We start from the raw sequence: 22,002 nt of genomic DNA, 5'->3' as shown, positions 1-22,002 counted from the left end.
GACCCACTGAGACAACCCTAAAGAACTGAAACATTGAGAAAAAAGTGCATAATTATTAGTTAAATTGTCAGTAATATTGGTATTGCATGCCTTATGCTTGATAGGTTAAAATCTTTCACCAAAACAACCTCCTTACCAATACAAAAATTGTATAGAGAATGGAGAAGTATTTCATTTTCCTGGTGACTATACAGAGAAGGTCTGTAAACATTAATGATGTATAAGTTATAGCCATGAAGAAGGATAACTAGTACATTAAGTACATTAACTTTAACCTCTTCATACTTAATAGATGAATTACTGTGAAGACATAATCCATGTTTGTGTACAAACAAAAAAAAGAAATGGGTACTGAAGGCAATAACCAAGTCTTGCTGTTTCCAAGAACTGAAACTGAAAACATATGTAAGAAACCATAAATAAAGTTAAGCTTATTTACCACTGAACTGATATTGGCGTGTGTTATATACAAATTAGAATAGGTGCTAGTGGCACCTAAGAACTGACCTGCAGGTTTGAAAATTGGGATTGTGTTATAATACCAGCTCAATAGTCACATCCACCAGTCTGTCACTCATAGACAAAAAGATGTATTGGCTTATAATTAGATAAATAAATCATGGCAGTTATAACGATCATACTTTTATTCTGATAGCAAATCTATTGATTCTAAGTTTTCATCACTTGTCACATCACAATGAAGGGATTAGCAATATCTATGTGAGCAGAGAATGATGGCTCTGAATGAGAGAGAGAGAGAGAGAGAGAGAGAGAGAGAGAGAGAGAGAGAGAGAGAGAGAGAGAGAGAGAGAGAGAGAGAGAGAGAGAGAGAGAGAGAGAGAGAGAGAGAGAGAGAGAGAGAGAATCTATGAAAAATACTGATGAGAACCAACAATCTATTATAAACATGAGAAGAACTGCAAAAGGAAAAAAATAAATAAATGGATTCAAGCTTGATAAAGTTAAATTTGAAAGAGATATAGGGGGAATAAACTATCTTACATCAGGTAACCAGAATGGACTTAGTGATCAGTGCCATGGACTTCTTCATAAGTTGCCCCCTGGCTGGGGGACATGGACTGTCATACAGATAGCAGATCAGTGTTGCAGTACATTATTCCCTATCTGGGCAGTGAATTGTCTCATGCCAAGGCCAGGAGCTGGTGGGTGGGAGTTGCAGCAACTAATCCCAGTGCTGTGTGTTCTCTTTTGTGGGCCAGGTTACCTGCTGTAACTGGGCATTCAAGGAGGTAGTGGAGCAGCAGTTCTTTGGTGGTGTCTCCACATGCCTGGCACTCCCTCTCCTGTTGGTTACTGTCCACATGCTTGATACAGCAGTACCCAAGGCACAGATGGTGAATTGCCATCATCAAGCAATAGTCTGTGGCAGGTGGTGGTGGTGGTGTGCTGCATTCTGTTGTCTCAGCATACCAGCAAGTACCATGTGTGCCCTGCACTGTCCACTGGTCTAACTCCATGGTGATGGAGTAGTGCACAGTGCAACAGAGTGTGGCCCTGATGGTCGAGAGGCTCAATGGGAGGTGTGTCCTGGGAGCCACGTGGCAAGTCTGGCTGCTTCGTCTGCATCCTCGTTTCCATGTATGCCAGCGTAACTCAGGACCCAGTTGATGGTTGTTGGGTAGTCTGTAGCACTGTTTCTTTTGTAAAGAGTGAGCCCATGAGGTAAGGGTGATGTTGTCCATTGGGTGGCAGTGATGGAGGGCTTGTATTGCTGCTCTCAAGTCAGAGTGAATCACTACCCTCTCCACACCCACCATCACCACCACCACCACTACAACTTACTCTAAACAACACATTATCCTTTGTGTCTGAAGAGAGACCCTCCCCTTCCTCACTGGCCAATTGTTGTTGTTGTTGTTGTTGTTGTTGTTGTTGTTGTTGTTGTAGCAGAATTAACCTCCTCCTCTCCTGCCTCTCCCTCTCTCTTGCTGCTACTGCAACCTCTGGGTCTACATTCTCCTCACTGATCACTGGGATTTGCTGCAAAATGAGAGTGAGTGAGAGTAAGGGAGGAAGAGAAAAAGGCACAAAAGTATATATCAATAAAAGAAGATAATTAATATAATCAAAATACATACCTCTCTCTCTCTCTCTCTCTCTCTCTCTCTCTCTCTCTCTCTCTCTCTCTCTGACACACACACACTCTCCCTCACTCTCATACACACTCACTCCCTGTCAATAAAAAAAAAAAAAAAAAATAACAACAACAGATATATGTATATATCCATGCACACACAAACACACATTCTCACCTACTTTCACTCTCTCACACAACCTCTCACTTGCTGCAGGAGAGAAATATGGATAGATCACAATAAAGAATGCACACACACACACACACACACACACACACACACACTTACACCCTCTCAATGGCGATCGGCTTCCAGAAGCATCTTCAACATCATCAAAAAGGGTTTCCACTGGACCTGGCAGTCGCAAGCTCCACAGCTCTGCACCCCCACCTACCTCGATTCCACTCCAAATCCCGACCTGTCTCCTGCGGTCACTGATCTCCTTTCAAAACAGGCAATATACCAAGTCTCTCCACAACCTTGCTTCCTATCACGCGTCTTCTTGGTTCCCAAGCAGACTGGGGGCCTCCGTTTCATAATAAATCTCACGCAGCTCAACAAGCACATACACTCCCCCCGCTTCCATATGTCGAACCACTCCATTCTGGCAGACATGCTATCACCTCCTGCTTGGATGACGTCAATCGACCTATCCGACGCCTACTTCCACGTTCCCATCAAAGCCACATTACACAAATACCTAGCCTTCACACACGACGGAAAGCTTTTCTTCTTCCGCGCCCTACCTTTCGGGCTCAATGTGGCTCCGTACATCTTCACTCGCATTCTGCGTTACCCACACACACACACACACACACACACACACTGCATAAGCATATGTACAACGAAAGACAAGGCAACACACACACACACACACACACACACACACACACACACACACACACACACACACACACACACACACACACACTGCATAAGCATATGTACAACGAAAGACAAGGCAACACACACACACACACACACACACACACACACACACACACACACACACACTGCATAAGCATATGTACAACGAAAGACAAGGCAACACACACACACACACACACACACACACACACACACACACACACACACACACACACACACTGCATAAGTATATGTACAACGAAAGACAAGGCAACACACACACACACACACACACACACACACACACACACACACACTGCATAAGCATATGTACAACGAAAGACAAGGCAAAACACACACACACACACACACACACACACACACACACACACACACACACACACACACACACACACACACACACACACTGCATAAGCATCTGTACACCGAAAGACAAGGCAACACACACACACACACACACACACACACACACACACACACACACACACTGCATAAACATATGTACAACGAAAGACAAGGCAACACACACACACACACACACACACACACACACACACTGCATAAGCATATGTACAACGAAAGACAAGGCAACACACACACACACACACACACACACACACACTGCATAAGCATCTGTACAACGAAAGACAAGGCAACACACACACACACACACACACACACACACACACACACACACACTGCATAAGCATCTGTACAACGAAAGACAAGACAACACACACACACACACACACACACACACACACACTGCATAAGCATATGTACTCGTACAACGAAAGACAAGGCAACACACACACACACACACACACACACACACACACACACACTGCATAAGCATATGTACAACGAAAGACAAGGCAACACACACACACACACACGTCTCAGAAACATGCTGCCGCCTGACGCGCCTCGCCCTACCCGTGCCACCAGACACCACAATAAGATAACGCCCCTAAAGGCGCCACGTACGGACCGGTACAGACTCAGTGCGATTCCCACCATGGTGCGAGCCATCAATCAATAGTCTCTTCTAGATTTGACTTACCTTTAGGATTAATGTCAAGTATTTCCCCACCCCCAATGTACATTTTCAGTTTGTTGACTGCCTAAAGAATAAACCGTTTATTATTATCATTATTATTATTTTATTACACACACACACACACACACACTGCATAAGCATCTGTACAACGAAAGACAAGGCAACTCATACACACACACACACACACACACACACACACACACACACACTGCATAAGCATATGTACAACGAAAGATAAGGCAACACACACACACACACACACACACACTGCATAAGCATCTGTACAACGAAAGACAAGGCAACACACACACACACACACACACACACACACACACACACACACACACACTGCATAAGCATCTGTACAACGAAAGACAAGGCAACACACACACACACACACACACACACACACACACACACACACTGCATAAGCATCTGTACAACGTAAGACAAGGCAACACACACACACACACACACACACACACACACACACACACACACACACACTGCATCACCATCTGTACAACGAAAGATAAGGCAACACACACACACACACACACACACACACACACACACACACACACACACACACACACACACACACGCACACACACACCTTGAAATACCTTGAAAAAAAAAAAAAAACACTGAATATTTACTGGGAGGGACTGGAAGGGAGTTAGGGAAGGTATCACTCTGATAACGTCACGGCTGGGGGGCTTGTGACGTCACGGCTGGGGGTTGATGACGTCACAGCAACCGTTATTTACGTACGTACGTATTTCATTTTGAAAATGACCTCTCTAAAAAACGCAGCTAGACAGGAATGCTTTATAAATTCAGACTTGCCATACATTTTAACTAATGCCACAAATAACAACATATTTCAAAACGCAGTAGTATTAAAGATATTTAAAAAGAAGTATCTGGAAACTGTTGGAATCTTCACCCCATATAAAATCGTTCAAATGTCCACCCATTCTGGCTTAAACATAACGGAAAACACTTTAAAAAATCTGAGCTATTTTCTAAAACCATTTAAAGTGAGCTACAAGCACAAATAAAAAATCTACCGAAAAAAAATTCAATATTATTGGAAGTTGAACACGAATAAAAACAAATGTACGGAGCACGCATTTCACTGAGCGTGACGGCAACACACTTAAAAAAACACCAACTATTTTTTAAAACCAATAAGAACCTAGTACAGGCTGAAATAAAAAAAAAAAAAAAATAGTTTTGGGACCGTAAAAAAAATACGCCGAAAACGACCCTCTTATTTACACAAAAAACAACGACAAAATCACCACTTTTCATGCAACACACGCGCTCAAATAACTTAAAAAAAAAACGAAATATTTTTACAAACCATAAAATCTTAGCTACAAGCCGAAATAAAATGCTTAGGAAATAAAAAAAAAGATAATATTGGAACCGGAGGGGGCTGGGCAGCCTTATCCAAGATGGCGGTGGAGGGGGGCCTGTGGAGGGGACGACCAACCCTTCTCACTCATTTAAACCCTCGCCAAACTTAAATTAAGTAATGGCAGCTATATCTAACGAGCGGATATTAAAGCTTGGTCATGTGGCTCCGCTTTGCGACAGTATTGGTTTAAAACACTCACAGATAAGATAGATAATGGCTGATAAATAGAGACGACCCAGATTGTTTACATTTTCATTAAGTTAAATTTTACGGTTTTTAGCAACGAGACGAGGCTGACACAGGGATATATTGTGCTGGAGGTTAGGTTAGATGCGTTAAAATGAATTAAAACCCTGGATTGTTCAGTTATTCATTTAAAAGTTACGTTAAGTTACTTAAATTTATTCTAACACTTCCTGACCTTACCTTCCCTGTGGTGGTGATCTGCCTTCCTGCCTCCTCGTCACTATGGCTGGCTGTCTAGCACCTCACAGCCAAACTTTTCTTTATTTTGCTTGTTTTCACCCACTGCTGCCTTTGGGTGTCCACTGCTAGAGCCCACGCCTTCCTCATTACCAACTAAAGAAGGTTTAACTTATGGGTAAGCCTTAACAACCACTGTGTAGGCGTGGTTACACACACAAAAAAAAAAAAAAGAAAAAAAAAATTCTGTCAGGCTGGGAGTTGAAACAGACGCATACTAACACCACCCATAGACGCGACACACTGACTGGTTAACTTCTAATGAAGGGAAAACATACGTGCCAGATGCGACAGGATAGCTGGCGCAGCCGTAATTATTGACGATTTGATCCCAACCCGTGGTTTAACTACAATTAGGAGCTCCACCCCATAATGAAGCCAAGAATGTCCACAACCAAATTAGGTGAAAAATTCCACTGTAAACTACATGTGAGCAATACAAGAGCTAATTATCTCTTTAATCACGAATCAGTAATCGCTTCATTTGAGCGTGGCAAAGAAAAAAAATAATAATATCTCCAAGCTGCACGTGGCTTCACGTATGAACGTGTAGGGGAAAGGGTGGTAATAAGGAACAGGTGGTAATATGGAACAGTCAATATCTCGCCTGATCTGCTTTCCATCTGCTGTTGACTAAGTCAACCATATCTATTACTTCCACCTGATGTTACCAGAGTAGGCTGATGAACGAGATATAGGCCTGCTTTATGTAAAAAAAAAAAAAAAAAAAAAAAAATAGAAGTCAGTTGGGAATTTTTTTCTAATATGAGATTCGAACAATCCTACGGAAACAGTTTAGTACCAAATTTACTGAAAGACGTACCAAACGTACTTTTGAGTTAAAAAGTACCAAATATGGTACGTTAGTACCAAAATTGGCAACCCTGGGTTCCTCTGGGTGGGGGCCGGCTTATATAGGGGCCGGGAGCTGAAGTGATGACGGTCCTAGCAAGGGGGTTCGCCCCCCACCTATCTACCTTCTACTTTACTTCATCCTTTAACCCTAACTACATCTTCCTTAGCTATACTAGCTAAACTCTTTTTCATCCAACTGTCTATCCCCAGACACACACAAAAAAAAAAAAAAGTGATGACGTTACAGCTTTGTCAGTTGCCACCTTTTTCTTTATCGTCTATTGGGAAAAGATTCAAGGAGACAAGCTATACGCTTGAGACAAGGCTACCGCAGGCTAACACAAGTCCTCATTACATAATGTAAAAATATTGCTACTTCCAAGGTCAGTAGCGTTATTACAATGCTGAGCATGCAACACACATTAAGTGCTTTGACTGAGTTTTGTTGTTAATGATAAGTATGCAACACACTTTAGATGCTTTGAGTCTTGGTGTGAACTGGCTACTGATTAATAGCGAAAAAAAAAAAAAAGAAAACTGAAGCAGAGATTTGTTTCTGAATAGTAAATGGTTTGAGAGAGTTCATGCATACAAATATCTTGGCAGTAAGACATATGAAATACAATATTTGTTTATATATTCCTTGGAGTAGTCCAATAGGTAGCCGCGGCGCGAGATTGGACTATCCCGCTAACAGGTGGTGGTGGTGGTGGTGTCTGTTGACGTCCGTGGTTCAGCCCAGCAGTTATGTGTTGACAACTCTAAGACTGACAGGACAGCCTGCCGACACACACGCCTTCACTGCCCCTCGCCCTTTCACACCTCCACCATGGCCTCCAAGAACCTGACTCACATCTTCATGATCATGAGGGACAAGGCCATCCAACGCAGGAATATGTATAAACAGGTGGAGGTGAGTGCAAGGCTGTTCAGCTCGGCCTGTCTTCGTTTTCCCCTTGTGATCTCCGTTTTGTCCTGCTTCTTAGGTTATCCACTCTGCTCATTTCGTCTTTTGCCCTGTCTCGATTTCTCTATTGCAATGCCTTGCAGGGTGTGGTGCCACAGCCTCTAGTGCCACGGTGTCACCAGAATCCCGTTGCATGCCACTGGGTGCAGAGCAGAGAATTCATGCAAAGCTTCAAAGTAGCGAGGCAAAACAATTACTATACAGCATCATGCGACTATAAGTGAGAAAGTTTGCTACTCATAGGTAGGAAACTTGCAGGATTTCAAAGTAAAGGGGAGGGTAATTTTTCTTTCCCACCGCTATATTTAGTAGTGCTGGTCTCTGTGTAGTTATTGAGTAGTGTTAACCTCACCGAGGTCTCCTCTCTCCATGCTATATAGGCCTAGCTCATTTTGCACTTGTTTCTTCATTGATGAGTCGTGTTGCGTGTGTTGGTGTGCTGTTTTGTATGGGGCTCCCTTTCTGGAAGATTGACTGGATAATGACCAGTTAAGGAGAATGTGAAACACTCACCCACTTGCCTTAACTCACTCACCTGGAGGAAACATTCCCATGAGGTCACTGATTTCAAGACAAAACTATTTATTTATTTATTTATTTTTTTAAGGGAGAATAACAACCCACTCACTCCACAGTCAAACTAATGAGGCTATAATGTCAATCATGACTGGATCAGGATCTGAGTATTTTTCATGTTTTTTGAGGTAAAAACAAGTATGGAAATACCAAGGAAACATTGTGAAAACCCTTTATTATTATTATTATATATATATATATATATATATATATATATATATATATATATATATATATATATATATATATATATATATATATATATATATATATATATATATATATATTTTTTTTTTTTTTTTTTATCTTTTCAAATTCTTTTGTGGCTGGTGTGGAAAAGGTGCCAAGTGGTGAGAAAAAATGGTGTTAAAAACATTTTCCTCTAGGACAACATTTGCCCCTGCCAGCTCATCAAAGTAAAACAAAAAAAAAAAGTCCGAAATGGAAAAACTTCTCACCAGTTGGCAACTTTTCTGCACTAACCACAAAAGAATAAAAAAAAAAGAAGTCAAATGCACTCCACCCTGATACATACTGGACACCATAGAGGAGAGATGTGGCGTAGAGATAGAGGTGTGCTAAAACCAAATAAGGAGGGTATATTATTATTCTATATATAAAGGTGGGATTATTGTGTAAAGCCTTATTATGTTAAGTACTAGTTAGGCCCCACAGGAGGCCAGCATTTGGACAGTTCTAATTATTATTTTAAGGGCGTGTCAGGGCCCTTGTACCATGCTACTCCTGCAAGGCCTTGTAAGTGACTCCATTTGTAGTCTGTATGGTTTGACTGTCCACTGTATTTGTGCTTGTATTCTGATGGGAACAGAAACTGTTCTCTCCCCCTTTCTGTCTAAGTGCAGCATCTTGCTGTCGGTCTAGTGTGTGTCTTGAGTGTCATGAGTGTTGTGTTGTGTGTTAGTTAAATGTTACTGGTCTCTGGCCCACAAGTGCGAGTGGAGCAGATCAGAGGATTATATTATGTTTGAGCTAGGCTACAGCTGTTTACTTTCTTCCAGGATTTCCACCAATGTTACAGGAGGTGGGAATCTGTCGTCTGGAAGATTGTAAATGACTATTACTTGGCCAGTGTGTGTGTAATATTTCTGTTGGTCAGTGGGTTGTCCTGTGAGTGTGTCATCTATACTGTCTGTGCTCCCTAGCACGTGGCTCACCTGTTCTTTCTTGCTTGGAGGATTAAGTTTGGTAGGTGGGTTAAGCTGAGTGGTGATCTCATAGATTTAATCGTGATTGACAAACAGCAAATGCCTGGATTCATTGTGTTTATGCCTGCACTAGGTTAGGAGCTAGCCTAGGGAACAAGGCTTCTTCAGGGGAACCGAACAGTTCCCTTGAAGAAGCCTTGTGTGAAACTAGTTGGGAATAAACTCACCTCCCAACACCTGTATTTTTTCTCACTTCCTCCTCCAATGTAAATCAAATGATTTAAATCAAGTTATTTAAATAAATTTAAATAATTAAAAAAAAATCGATTTAAATAAAAATACTGTATTAAAAATTATTTAAGTAAAAATCATGATTTAAATCAAAATTAAATATATTGTATTAAGTGTTATATAGAAAATAAAAAAATCATGATTAAAATAAAAATTAAAGATAATGTATTAGAAATGATTAAAGTGTTATATTGAAGGTAAAAAAATTGATGATTTAAACTCTCTCTCTCTCTCTCTCTCTCTCTCTCTCTCTCTCTCTCTCTCTCTCTCTCTCTCTCTCTCTCTCTCTCTCTCATCAGCTTACATTAACAATGTGTTGAAATTGAAGGGCTAAACGTAACTAAGTAGTTGATGTCTTAATGAGGGGCTTTGCTCCACAAGGATCCCCCCTTGCAAACTTGCAATTCTTTAGTCTCTCTCTACTCAAGCATTTTAACCATGTCTTGGAGGACGTGTACCAACAGTGAAGTTAAAAATTTTTTCAGCCTTGATAATATGTACTTTCTGCAAACCATTTCCTCTTCCAACATACATTTAATAGAGTTGTGCAAGTAAAAAATTTTCTTTTATTAAGATTAAATCTACACATTAATTTCAACATTTTCTCTATGTTTAGCAGTTAAGGATCTTAAAATCACATTGCTGAATTATGCGCTTAATTTAAAACAAAATGCCCAAGTTGTCCAGGATCATTTGTTATGCAGAGTGCAGCCATTGTGCTTACCTTCACTGGTCTGTTTGCAGAGTTACTCAGACCAGGATTCGTTGGTGCAATGCAAGGAGATGGAGAATGGGCTAGGGGGCCTGGGGGACAGCCACCTGCCAGACTGGACAGGTATGGTGGAGGAGGTGCAGTACAACGTCCTCACCCTCAAGGAGAAGATTAAGCGCTTGGCAGCCTTGCAGAGCAACTTGGTGCGGCGGCCGTCCCTGGATGACAACACAGAGGAGGAGCGGCAGCTGACAGTGCACCACAATGAAATCCGCCGGGTAGGTTGAACTAAGGACCATTTTTGTTGCTTTGTTGTTGTTGCAAATAATATGTATACTTAATTGGTGCCTGTTGTAATTGTCCATGATGGCAAATCTGTATCTGACCAACCTGGCAACAGTGAGGCCAGCTGAGTACTTAGGTTAGGTTAGCTTAGGTTTTGCATCTCTTTGGGAGAGTATTAATCTTCTCATGGCCTTGTTATGCATGCAAATTTAGATTCTTGGATTAATCACTTTTTTATTAAATGTACAGGCTTTGTCAGTCCAAGGGAAGGATGAAGGGGAGCAGCTCTCTATGGATGGGTCTATGTATGGGTGGATGCTAGGTATTGAAGGGAAGGCAAGAGTGCTATAGTGCTATAAGAGTCAGTGTCACCAGGTAGATGGCACTGCAGTATGTCTTGCTCATCCCTAAGTATAACAGCTGTTGAGTGATCTGTGTTTTGTCTTGCTGCAGACCCTGGAGAGGTGTCAGATGCTTATGATCCAGATCAAACACAGTGGGTGTCGTGGACGTGAGGGAACGCTCAACAAAAATGTGGTTCGCTCATTAGGGTTTGCTTTGCAAGAAGTGAAAAATGAGTTCATGACGGCATGTTCAGCATTCACTGCCTGTAAGTCAGTGGGCCCAAGCCTTTGCTTAACTCACATAGTTTGGGTTTCAATAAAAGAACTTTAATTGTAATTATATTTTTCTATTACAAATAACATAAAAGATTTGGACTTTCCTATATGGTGCATGAAAATGCTCTCTTTTCAGCAATGAATAATTTCAAGAAAAGCAGTTCGTTTGTTCATGAGGGAGGAGGCGAATATGACAGCGATTATGGAACATTTGATGCAAGTGGTTCTGGGGTTTCGAGTCAGAATCAGTAAGTAGAACCAGCTTCACTGTTTGTACTGCCATTGTCTTGAGCAAATTTTTCTTAGTAAATATGGAACACAATCTTGACTCAGTGTCATGACAGTATTAGATGTGTGCTCTTTAGTAATTTGTAGTGTTCTAAGTAGCAAAAGCTTTTTGTCTCATCAACTCCTCTCCTCTAACTGATCGTCTTCAGCCTCTCTCTCATTGCTGCAATGTTGCATCTCTAGTTGTCTTCTACTGCTATTTTCATGCTAACTGCTCTTCTGATCTTGCTAACTGCATGCCTCCCCTCCTACCATGGCCTTGCTGCACAAGACTTTCTTCTTTCTCTCACACCTATTCTGTCCACCTCTCTAATGCAAGAGTTAACCAGTATTCTCAATCATTCATCCCTTTTTCTGGTAAACTGGAACTCCCTGCCTGCTTCTGTATTTCCACCTTCCTATGACTTGAATTCCTTCAAGAGGGAGGTTTCAAGACACTTATCCTTCAACTTTTTACTACTGCTTTGGGCCCTTTTATGGGACTGGCATCTCAGTAGGCTTTTTTTTTATTTATTGGATCTTTGTTGCCCTTGGCCAGTGTGCCTCCTACAAAAAAAAAAAAAAAAAAAAAAAGTTTTCCGTACTGATTTTTGTAGTGGTGACTAATTCTGCAATTTGGTGATCCAACTGTTTAGGTTCAAGAAGAAATGTCTTATGATAAGAGAAACATGAAGAGAAAATGGAGACATCCATTCTGTACCTCATTTTTTGGTGCTGGCCACATAATAAAGTACCCACACTGGCTGCACCAAAGTCCTCTTATGCTCATTGCATTATCAAACTGCATTGACAAGGAGTGTACATGACTTGAGAATGTTATCATTGGTTGTGTATGGCATACATACGAGTATATAAATGAACTGTGATGGATTTAATGACAATGGGAAATGTGTAAACAGGGCATGGACACAGGAGCAGATGCTGTTCCTAGCTGACAACACTATGATGGTGCAGGAGAATGACCGGGCAGTACAGCAGATCCTGCAGTCTACTCTACAGCTCAACCAGCTGTTCAAGGATGTGGCACAACTAGTGTCAGAACAGGTAAGTGCTCCAGCATTCCAGCACAGTAGGGGTAATTTTTTTGAGAAATAGTGAATCAGTTTCAAAGTGTGCTGTGTAAATGATTACAGCAAGTGATTAAAATCATTAGAAGGAGTAGTACAGTAAAATCCCTCTTATCCGGCATCAATGGGACCGCCGACATGCCGGATACTTGAATATTGCCGGATACTTGAATAGAAGTGAAATTATGTCCACAATCACCACCCTACACTCATGCATCTTACCATAAGAAAGATCAGCTGATCTTAATCAGCTGCTGATCTGGTCAGCTGCTTAAGTGTAAGCACAACACGCTTCCTCTTTTCTACAACTTTAGGCATGATGAAGGCGTCAGGCGATAAACAGTGCACACACGGGACTCAGTCACTAAGTAAACACAGTGCAGTAGGCCGCGGGTGGCGTGAAGCAGTGCGCTCTGGTGGCGATGGGACAAAGTATGCCTCGCGTGGGAATTTTAATCAATTTTATGAGTACACATTGATTTTTTATTGATTTTAAGGCTCGGGGAAAAATGTGCCGGATACTTGAAGCTGCCGGATACTCGAATGCTGGATGAGAGGGATTTTACTGTATGTTTATTTTGAGTCTCTAAATTGCACTGTGAAGACAAGACAAGTGCTAGGAAAAGCTAAGTAAACAATATTTAGAATAGCTGGGACAGTGAAGTCTGAGCTTGTGCTTACTTCATTCTTGAAGTATGGTTCAGAATTTCTTGTCTCCTTACACTGAACTGTGATTAGGTTTTGTATTAGAATGACACATTTCAATTTGTGATGGGTTTGTATTATGAGTTTTGTATAAGTGATCCATGGCTGCTCCCAGGGCACTGTGTTGGATCGGATAGACTTCAATGTGGAACATGCAGCTGTAAAAGTAGAAGAGGGAGCCCGGCAGTTGAAGAAGGCAGACCGCTACCACCAAAAGAACCGGAACATGAAGTGCATCCTTGGCCTGTCAGGCACCATCATCATCCTGATATTTATCCTTGTGCTTGTCAAAAGTAATTAGCAGAGAACAATATGTGATAAGGTGTACATAGATATATTATTTATTTTATATATCCAGCTGTACATAGTCTATTTATTCTATTGTGCTTATTATAAATACTACTAATTACTTGTAGATCATAGAGAAGAGCTTACTTTGCTATAAGTTGCCTCAAATTTTACATATGCATTTTGTACTCTAGAGCAAACTGTCCTATGGACAATTTTCTAATTCACAGAGGTTAGTTAGACATGCAGTATTTAAAGTCAGGTATGGCAAGGATCACACAGGCAGAGATGTATGTTTATATGGATTGCCAGGAACACTGGTTTGTGGTCTTGTGGCTCATTTTTCTGAATTGTCTATGTCCTCTTGTATCCTGTGTCTTGCGGTCTTTGCCACACCTGCACTCCCTGTAGTGCAGTGACATGTGGTAATCTCCTGGTTACATAGAGCCTTGCCTAAAATGTGAATATAACTGTCATTGGCAAATAAACAGACAAAAAGCAAAATGTCAGGGAGAGGAACAAGATATTAAGCTAGTAATTTGACAGACAGTAAAAGATAGTGGCAACCAGACTGACCATTGTGTTCAGGGGGCATCATTCATCTCAGGTATATAGAATCTCCTCACTTGACCTCTGGGGATACCTTTGGACCTGATGGAGGAAAGACTAGGCATTTGAGATATTAGTCACATGATGTAAATCACATGACAGAAGTACCTGGTGCCCTTGTACATGAATAGGTGGCTAAATGGTGTGGCCACTTGGTGCTATAGCAGTGAGGAAAGCTACATGGAAGAGTGCTATGTAGTATGAGACAAAATATCCATGTGATTGGTGAAATGACCCTGTGGGATGGGATCATGTGGCTGTGGCAGTGGGTAGAATGCATGAGCAGTGACTGGAAATACAAAGACTCAAAAAAAATTACCTTAGGAACTGATGACTGGTATAATCTCAAGATCCAAGGCACTTTATTTCATACCTTGTGTCAAGGGTCAAACCCTGGCCAGAGCATCTCTCATGGGGCTTCTATGATACTGCAATGTGACGAAAAGTAAAAAAAAAGTTGCTTCAGGAACTTCCTACCATGCTTTTTCTTGTAGGCAATATCACTCATGGCAGCATTGTATTATGCTCTTTTCAGTATCATCTGATCTGTCAACATCAACAACACCAGTTTTACTACAACTGTGAACCACTCTTTTCCATGCTGAAATGTAGATGATGGCTATTTTGTTTGGGAAAAGACTCTCATTGCTAAAACCTCCTCCTCCTCCTATTTTTGCAATAGATGTACAGCTTGCACCCCATAAACCATTCCTTAATCTTTGCTCTGAAACTAAACATCTATGGATTACAGCTAGTGTTCATTGCCAACTGTGTAGCTGTTGATGTGCATTGAAAAGTAGTGGAATCTGTGATAATTCTAGTCAGGGCAAAGCTTACTCAGAGAAGTGAGTGACATCTTACAGGCAGGTACAGATTTGCTGAACCCCAGACAAGCACAAGAGTTCTTTCCAAGGTTATGTAATCTTTTAAATGAGAAAGATTAGGTACCATTTTATGCATCCAAATCTCCCCAAAAGACTGCATGTATTGGAGAGGAGTAAAGTTAGCTGCACCAAACACAATGATGAGATGGTCACATTAGTAATGCCAGAGTCAGCAGGTTGCAAAGATTGTTACAGGAATTTTGTTATCCTGAATGTGATAGTGTATAACAATTATAGAATATGGGAACATTGGAAAGTAATACAAAGTCTGCCATACATCTGTAGTGACAGATGGCTATCTAACATACGTTTGCATTGATGAATCACATGTTACTTTGCTCTAAAGAGTCTTTAGACCATATATCTAAACATTTTTGTGGTCCCCTCTCTTATATTTAACAGTGTTTAGTAAAAGTTACCAGGGGCTTTCAAGGATATTTCATGATTCTAGTGATAGCTTATAAGAATTCTAGACCATCACTAAGGAAACCACTCTGAGAACACTACCTTTGTCAACTTTTATATTTACAGAATCAATGTTGTGGTGTTTATTAACTAATATACAGTTTTTGCTGTCCATAATAAGTGAAAAATCAGACATTTTATTTTTATTTATTTTTTTTTTCATGCTAATCATTAACATAAAATAACTGAAAGATACCTTTCACCATAGTGATAGTAATAATTTCCAGATGTTTCTGAATGGGCTAATGTTTTATTTTGGGGATCTTCTGGTGCACACTCACTTGTCTTTGCTCACCTTGTGCACACCTAATGTTTATGTAGCTCTGCACCTCTTGCTTCCCATGCAATTCATTCTCTTTACAAAAGTGATGACTTGAGAGATTCACACTGCATTATTGTACTTTATCCATACAAGATCATTGCATCAAGCTTATGATTGAATACCAGAAAGAGAACTATATGAAATACATCTATCTCTTTATGTACCAGACTGATTTCCTGGCAGAGGGAGAAACTACTGATGAGATGCCCCCACCCGACACACACACACACACACACACACACACACACACACACACACACACACACACACACACACACACACACACACCGTATACTTCATATCATATACTTCATATAATTGTCTTTATTAATCACTTCCATCTGTTCTGCATACCCTAACTATTGTAATAGTCATTCGTTTGGTAAATCAGGCAACTCAGTATTAGCACCAGTTCTCCTTTGCTCTTTCTCATTTCTCACTATCCATTTATGCTTTTCCATACATGTTCCCCAGACACCAAATCTCCAATACACTTCATCTCTTCTCTCTTGTATCTGTCTTCCATGTTTCAACACTACATACAAAGCAGTCTCTACTACATCATACAACCTTTTGTTTATATGCATTCCAAGTAACCTCTTAGTGCAAACTCCTCTGCTTACTTAGTCTTTCCTCCTTATGAACAAACATGCATCCATTCATTAAGTCTACATTCCAAGATCTAGTGGGATTATAATTAGTTTGTAATGTTCCTTGCCTCCATTGATATAATATTGTTTAGAGCCCTCATGTGTGTTACTGTCATGAATAATTTTGAATTATTTACTTTATATATTTAGATTTTTTAAAGAGATTGTTAAAGAGATACATTAAGTATTTTACTAATTCAATCCATGCTGTGCATCACAATGCCTCCATCTATGGTACATCAGCTCATATTTCTGTATGTGAACTCCAAAACCAAGACTTTGGCAGACTGCACACAGATTGCCCAGTCTGAGGTGATATTACAATGAGGGACTGAGGAATTACAGCAGCAGGTCCTGAGCCTGTGGGGAAGAGTATTAAAGCATGTTGCAAGCTTTCTGAGGCATTACCTTGAATATGAGAGGCAACAACAATTACTGAACATCTGAAAAGTAAAAAGGATTGTTTTAATTAACTATGTATTTTCAATGTGAACACAATAAAGGATACATTTTAATTCACTTTGCCATCCATATATTATATTAAGATGATGTGATGAGGCTGAGCTAGATCATAATGAAGGGGAGAGATGATGGTCAGATAAGGTAAAAGAAAGGCCTTGGCAGGGGAGTAGACAACACTTCTGGCACAAACTCCCTGTTGTTTGGAGGAATTACTAAACAAAGTCGCTGTCACTTTACAAATATAAATTTCTACATAAATGCACAGCAGACACGTGCATTACTAACTGTTCAGAATGAGTACTCTCTCTCTCTCTCTCTCTCTCTCTCACTATGCCTGACGGAAGCAAGTAGGGTGGTGCCGACGGTGATCCGGATTCCTAATAACCCGGTCTCTGCCGTGAATGAGCAGGTCAACTTTGCCCCGATCTTCACGCGTGAGTGTCTGACCTTGCTTCTCACCTGGCCTTGATAGGGAGGTATATGAGGAGAATGGGGAGCCAGGGGAGGAGGAGGGGGAGGAAAGACAAAGACAAAGTAGAACAAGGAGGGAAAAATCTGTAGTAGTAGTAGTATTAGTAAGAGTAAGTCTCACATCTCCAGTCGAGGTGTGAGAGCCCTTAGTTCAGGGAACACCTCTTGTTATTTCATGGATCATGAGCTTTACATACACCAAGAAATCACCAATAATGATAATGAGGGATATCTAGAAACATATAAGGAAACTAGGGAAGCTGCAAGAAGCCATCAGACTTACATGCTTGTCTGTCACCCTCATCTCCTTACTTATGCTACATATGAAGACAAGGTAAGGGCAATAAAGGATTAAACTTAATTACAAACAACCAAACTCGTAAATATTTGTACCTAGAAAACACGCGAACAAGATCACTGACTAAATCTTAAAATCCTCAATGCGCGAATCAGGAAAAGCTGCTCACTAACCATTATTGAAGACACCCTGAAAAAAAAAAAAAAAAAAAAAAAAAAAAAAAAAAAAAAAAAAAAAAAAAATATATATATATATATATATATATATATATATATATATATATATATATATATATATATATATATATATATATATATATATATACACACACACACATACACACACACACACTGCATCACCAACTACGTAACGAAAGACAGGGCCTGCCTCCTCGTCACCAGGGCTAATGGCTTGACCTGGCACTAGTCTAAGGGCGAAATCATTCTTTATTTTGCTTGTTTTCACCCACTCCTGCCTCCGGGTGTCCGCTGGTGGAGTCCACGCCTTCCTCACCACTAGCCAAGGAAGGTTTAAGTCATGGGTAACCCTTGGCGTGTTTGTGTGTGTGTTTTTTTTGTGTGTTTGTGTATGTTTTTAGGTGTTTTGTGTGTTTTGGTGTTTTGGGGTGTTTTGTGATGTGGTGTTCGTGTGTGTTTTTGAGGTGTATTGGGTGTGAAGTGATATTAATTAACTGAATGAATGTAAATATAATTTCATGTTAATCTTAGTAACTGAATGGAAACCTAACCTAACCAAACTTAACTTAACCTAATCTAACTTAACCTAAACTAACCTAACTTAACCTAACTTAACCTAAACTTACCTAACCTAACTTAACGTAACCAAACCTAACCTAACCAAATTTAACTTAGGAGGAGGAGGCAGTAGACACCTGCCGAAACGATAATTACTCCCAGTGAGGTCTAAAGCACTGTTCAGGGGGTGCTGTGAACTTATCATTAAACCCAGCTGTGACCTCACTGAAGGTTTCCCTTTGTCTCACAACACAAGGGGGCAGTCACAGCCTGCCCTCTAAAGACAACTCTCTTCCTTCACACAAAACTACAAGCACCTAATAACACACACACCCTTCACTCAAAAAATTTAAAATCATGGCGACTCCTACACCAGCCTCGGAGTCCCCATCTGGGGAGGGGACCATAATTGTCCCCAGGTTGGACTGCCTTTCTGTCGACGACCCTAAGTGTCTTGACACCCCCCTCAACTTTTTCTTCATTAACTTCTGCAACATTCGCGGTCTAAGATCTAATTTTCAATCTGTAGAACACCACCTCTCCTCTTCTAAACCTCATCTTCTTTTCCTCACTGAAACTCAGGTGTCTGAGGCAACTGACAGTAGCCCCCTTTCTGTTCCCTCCTACTTTCTCTATCCTCATTTTCGATCCAAAGTTGGATGCTGCGTTTATGTGCGCAATGACTTAACCTGCTCTCGTGCCCACGCTCTTGAATCTTCCGAGTTTTCCACCATCTGGCTACGACTACAGAGTCATTCTCATACTAAATTTATCTGTGCTGTATACCTCTCTCCTAACTCCTCTGACTATAAGAAATTCTTTGACTACTTAACTTCCAACGTGGAGCACATTCTGACCCTCTTCCCTTTTGCAGACATCTCCATTCTTGGAGACTTCAATGTTCACCACCAGCTTTGGCTTTCCTCTCCCTTCACTGACCATCCTGGTGAACTAACCTACAACTTTGCTATGCTCCATGACCTAGAGCAATTGGTGCAACACCCTACTCGTATTCCTGACCGTCTTGGAGATACGCCCAACATTCTTGACCTTTTCCTGACCTCTAATCCTTCTGCTTATGCTGTCACCCTTTCTTCTCCGTTGGGCTCCTCCGATCACAATCTCATATCTTTATCTTGTCCTATCACTCCATTCCCTCCTCAGGATCCCCCTAGGCGAAGGTGCCTCTGGCGTTTTGCCTCTGCTAGTTGTGGGGGACCTGAGGAGGTATTTTACTGATTTTCCTTGGAATGACTACTGCTTCCGTGTAAGAGACCCGTCTTTGTGTGCTGAGCGCATAACAGAGGTGATAGTGTCTGGCATGGAGGCGTACATTCCTCACTCTTTTTCTCGTCCTAAACCTTCTAAACCTTGGTTTAACACAGCTTGTTCTCGTGCTATACATGATAGAGAGGTGGCCCACAAAAGGTACTTAAGCCTTCCATCACCAGAATCTCATGCACTTTATATTTCTGCCCGGAACCATGCCAAGTCTGTTCTCCAACTAGCCAAAAACTCCTTCATTAACAGAAAATATCAAAACCTTTCAAGATCTAACTCCCCTCGTGATTTCTGGCATCTAGCCAAAAATATCTCCAATAACTTTGCTTCTTCTTCTTTCCCTCCTCTACTTCAACCAGATGGCACCACTGCTATCACATCTATTTCTAAAGCTGAACTATTTGCTCAAACCTTTGCTAAAAAACTCTACCTTGGACGATTCTGGGCTTGTTCCTCCCTCTCCTTCACCCTCTGACTACTTCATGCCACCTATTAAAATTCTTCGTAATGATGTTTTCCATGCCCTCGCTGGCCTAAACCCTCGGAAGGCTTATGGACCTGATGGGGTCCCTCCTATTGTTCTCCGAAACTGTGCCTCCGTGCTTGCACCTTGCCTAGTCAAACTTTTTCAGCTCTGTCTGTCAACATTTACCTTTCCTTCTTGCTGGAAGTTTGCCTACATTTAACCTGTTCCTAAAAAGGGTGACCGCTCTAATCCCTCAAACTACCATCCTATTGCTTTAATTTCCTGCTTATCTAAAGTTTTTGAATCTATCCTCAACAGGAAGATTCTTAAACATCTATCACTTCACAACCTTCTATCTGATCGCCAGTATGGGTTCCGTCAAGGCCGCTCTACTGGTGATCTGGCTTTCCTTACTGAGTCTTGGTCATCCTCTTTTAGAGATTTTGGTGAAACTTTTGCTGTTGCCTTGGACATATCAAAAGCCTTTGATAGAGTTTGGCACAAAACTTTGATTTCCAAACTACCCTTCTACGGTTTCTATCCTTCTCTCTGTAACTTCATCTCAAGTTTCCTTTCTGACCGTTCTATTGCTGCTGTGGTAGACAGTCACTGTTCTTCTCCTAAATCTATTAACAGTGGTGTTCCTCAGGGTTCTGTCCTGTCACCCACTCTCTTCTTATTATTCCTTAATGATCTTCTAAACCAAACTTCTTGTCCTATCCACTCCTACGCTGATGATACCACCCTGCACTTTTCCACGTTTTTTCATAGACGTCCAACCCTTCAGGAGGTAAACATATCACGCAGGGAAGCCACAGAACGCCTGACTTCTGATCTTTCTAAAATTTCTGATTGGGGCAGAGCAAACTTGGTATTGTTCAATGCCTCAAAAACTCAATTCCTCCATCTATCAACTCGACACAACCTTCCAGACAACTATCCCCTCTTCTTCAATGACACTCAACTGTCCCCCTCTTCTACACTGAACATCCTCGGTCTGTCCTTTACTTATAATCTGAACTGGAAACTTCACATCTCATCTCTAGCTAAAACAGCTTCTATGAAGTTAGGTGTTCTGAGGCGTCTCCGCCAGTTTTTCTCACCCCACCAGCTGCTAACTCTGTACAAGGGCCTTATCCGTCCATGTATGGAGTATGCTTCACATGCCTGGCGGGGTTCCACTCATACTGCTCTTCTAGACAGGGTGGAATCAAAAGCTTTTCGTCTCATCAACTCCTCTCCTCTAACTGACTGTCTTCAGCCTCTCTCTCACCGCCGCAATGTTGCATATCTAGCTGTCTTCTACCGCTATTTTCATGCTAACTGCTCTTCTGATCTTGCTAACTGCATGCCTCCCCTCCTTCCGCGGCCTCGCTGCACAAGACTTTCTTCTTTCTCTCAACCCTATTCTGTCCACCTCTCTAACGCAAGAGTTAACCAGTATTCTCAATCATTCATCCCTTTCTCTGGTAAACTCTGGAACTCCCTGCCTGCTTCTGTATTTCCACCTTCCTATGACTTGAATTCCTTCAAGAGGGAGGTTTCTAGACACTTATCCACCAATTT

At 41.1% G+C, this 22,002-nt stretch overlaps 2 protein-coding genes across 5 annotated transcripts; one reads left to right on the top strand and one right to left on the bottom strand.

Moving 5' to 3' along the window:
• Positions 1–778: 778 nt before the first annotated feature.
• LOC135095909 (uncharacterized) lies at positions 779–6,216 on the bottom strand. 4 transcript variants are annotated; one of them, XM_063997058.1, is made up of 2 exons: positions 5,897–6,216; positions 779–2,001 (listed from the first exon to the last, which is right to left on the bottom strand). In XM_063997058.1, the coding sequence occupies exon 2, from the start codon at positions 1,776–1,778 to the stop codon at positions 1,143–1,145; it is 636 nt and encodes a 211-aa protein (XP_063853128.1). In that variant the 5' UTR covers positions 1,779–2,001; positions 5,897–6,216; the 3' UTR covers positions 779–1,142. The 4 variants fall into 4 exon arrangements, with proteins under 4 accessions (XP_063853128.1, XP_063853143.1, XP_063853135.1 ...); XM_063997073.1 differs by lacking the exon at positions 5,897–6,216 and adding an exon at positions 4,704–4,727; XM_063997065.1 differs by lacking the exon at positions 5,897–6,216 and adding an exon at positions 2,385–2,814.
• Positions 6,217–7,495: 1,279 nt separating this feature from the next.
• Positions 7,496–14,856, top strand: LOC135095880 (syntaxin-16-like). The gene is made up of 6 exons (XM_063997028.1): positions 7,496–7,721; positions 10,553–10,798; positions 11,259–11,415; positions 11,562–11,673; positions 12,613–12,757; positions 13,601–14,856. Exons 1-6 carry the CDS (start codon positions 7,638–7,640, stop codon positions 13,784–13,786), a joined length of 930 nt encoding a protein of 309 aa, XP_063853098.1. The 5' UTR covers positions 7,496–7,637; the 3' UTR covers positions 13,787–14,856.
• Positions 14,857–22,002: the final 7,146 nt, after the last annotated feature.

The sequence above is a fragment of the Scylla paramamosain genome, chromosome 3, assembly GCF_035594125.1.
Source record: "Scylla paramamosain isolate STU-SP2022 chromosome 3, ASM3559412v1, whole genome shotgun sequence".
NCBI lineage: Eukaryota > Metazoa > Arthropoda > Malacostraca > Decapoda > Portunidae > Scylla > Scylla paramamosain.
This window is presented reverse-complemented; position numbering and strand designations above follow the sequence as displayed.

Coding starts and splice junctions, on each gene's coding strand:
- LOC135095909 (XM_063997058.1), bottom strand. CDS start 1,778: ATGGTGGGTGTGGAGAGGGTAGTGATTCACTCTGACTTGAGAGCAGCA.
- LOC135095880 (XM_063997028.1), top strand. CDS start 7,638: ATGGCCTCCAAGAACCTGACTCACATCTTCATGATCATGAGGGACAAG. Junction 10,799..11,258: donor ACCACAATGAAATCCGCCGG/GTAGGTTGAACT, acceptor GTCTTGCTGCAG/ACCCTGGAGAGGTGTCAGAT. Junction 12,758..13,600: donor CACAACTAGTGTCAGAACAG/GTAAGTGCTCCA, acceptor GGCTGCTCCCAG/GGCACTGTGTTGGATCGGAT.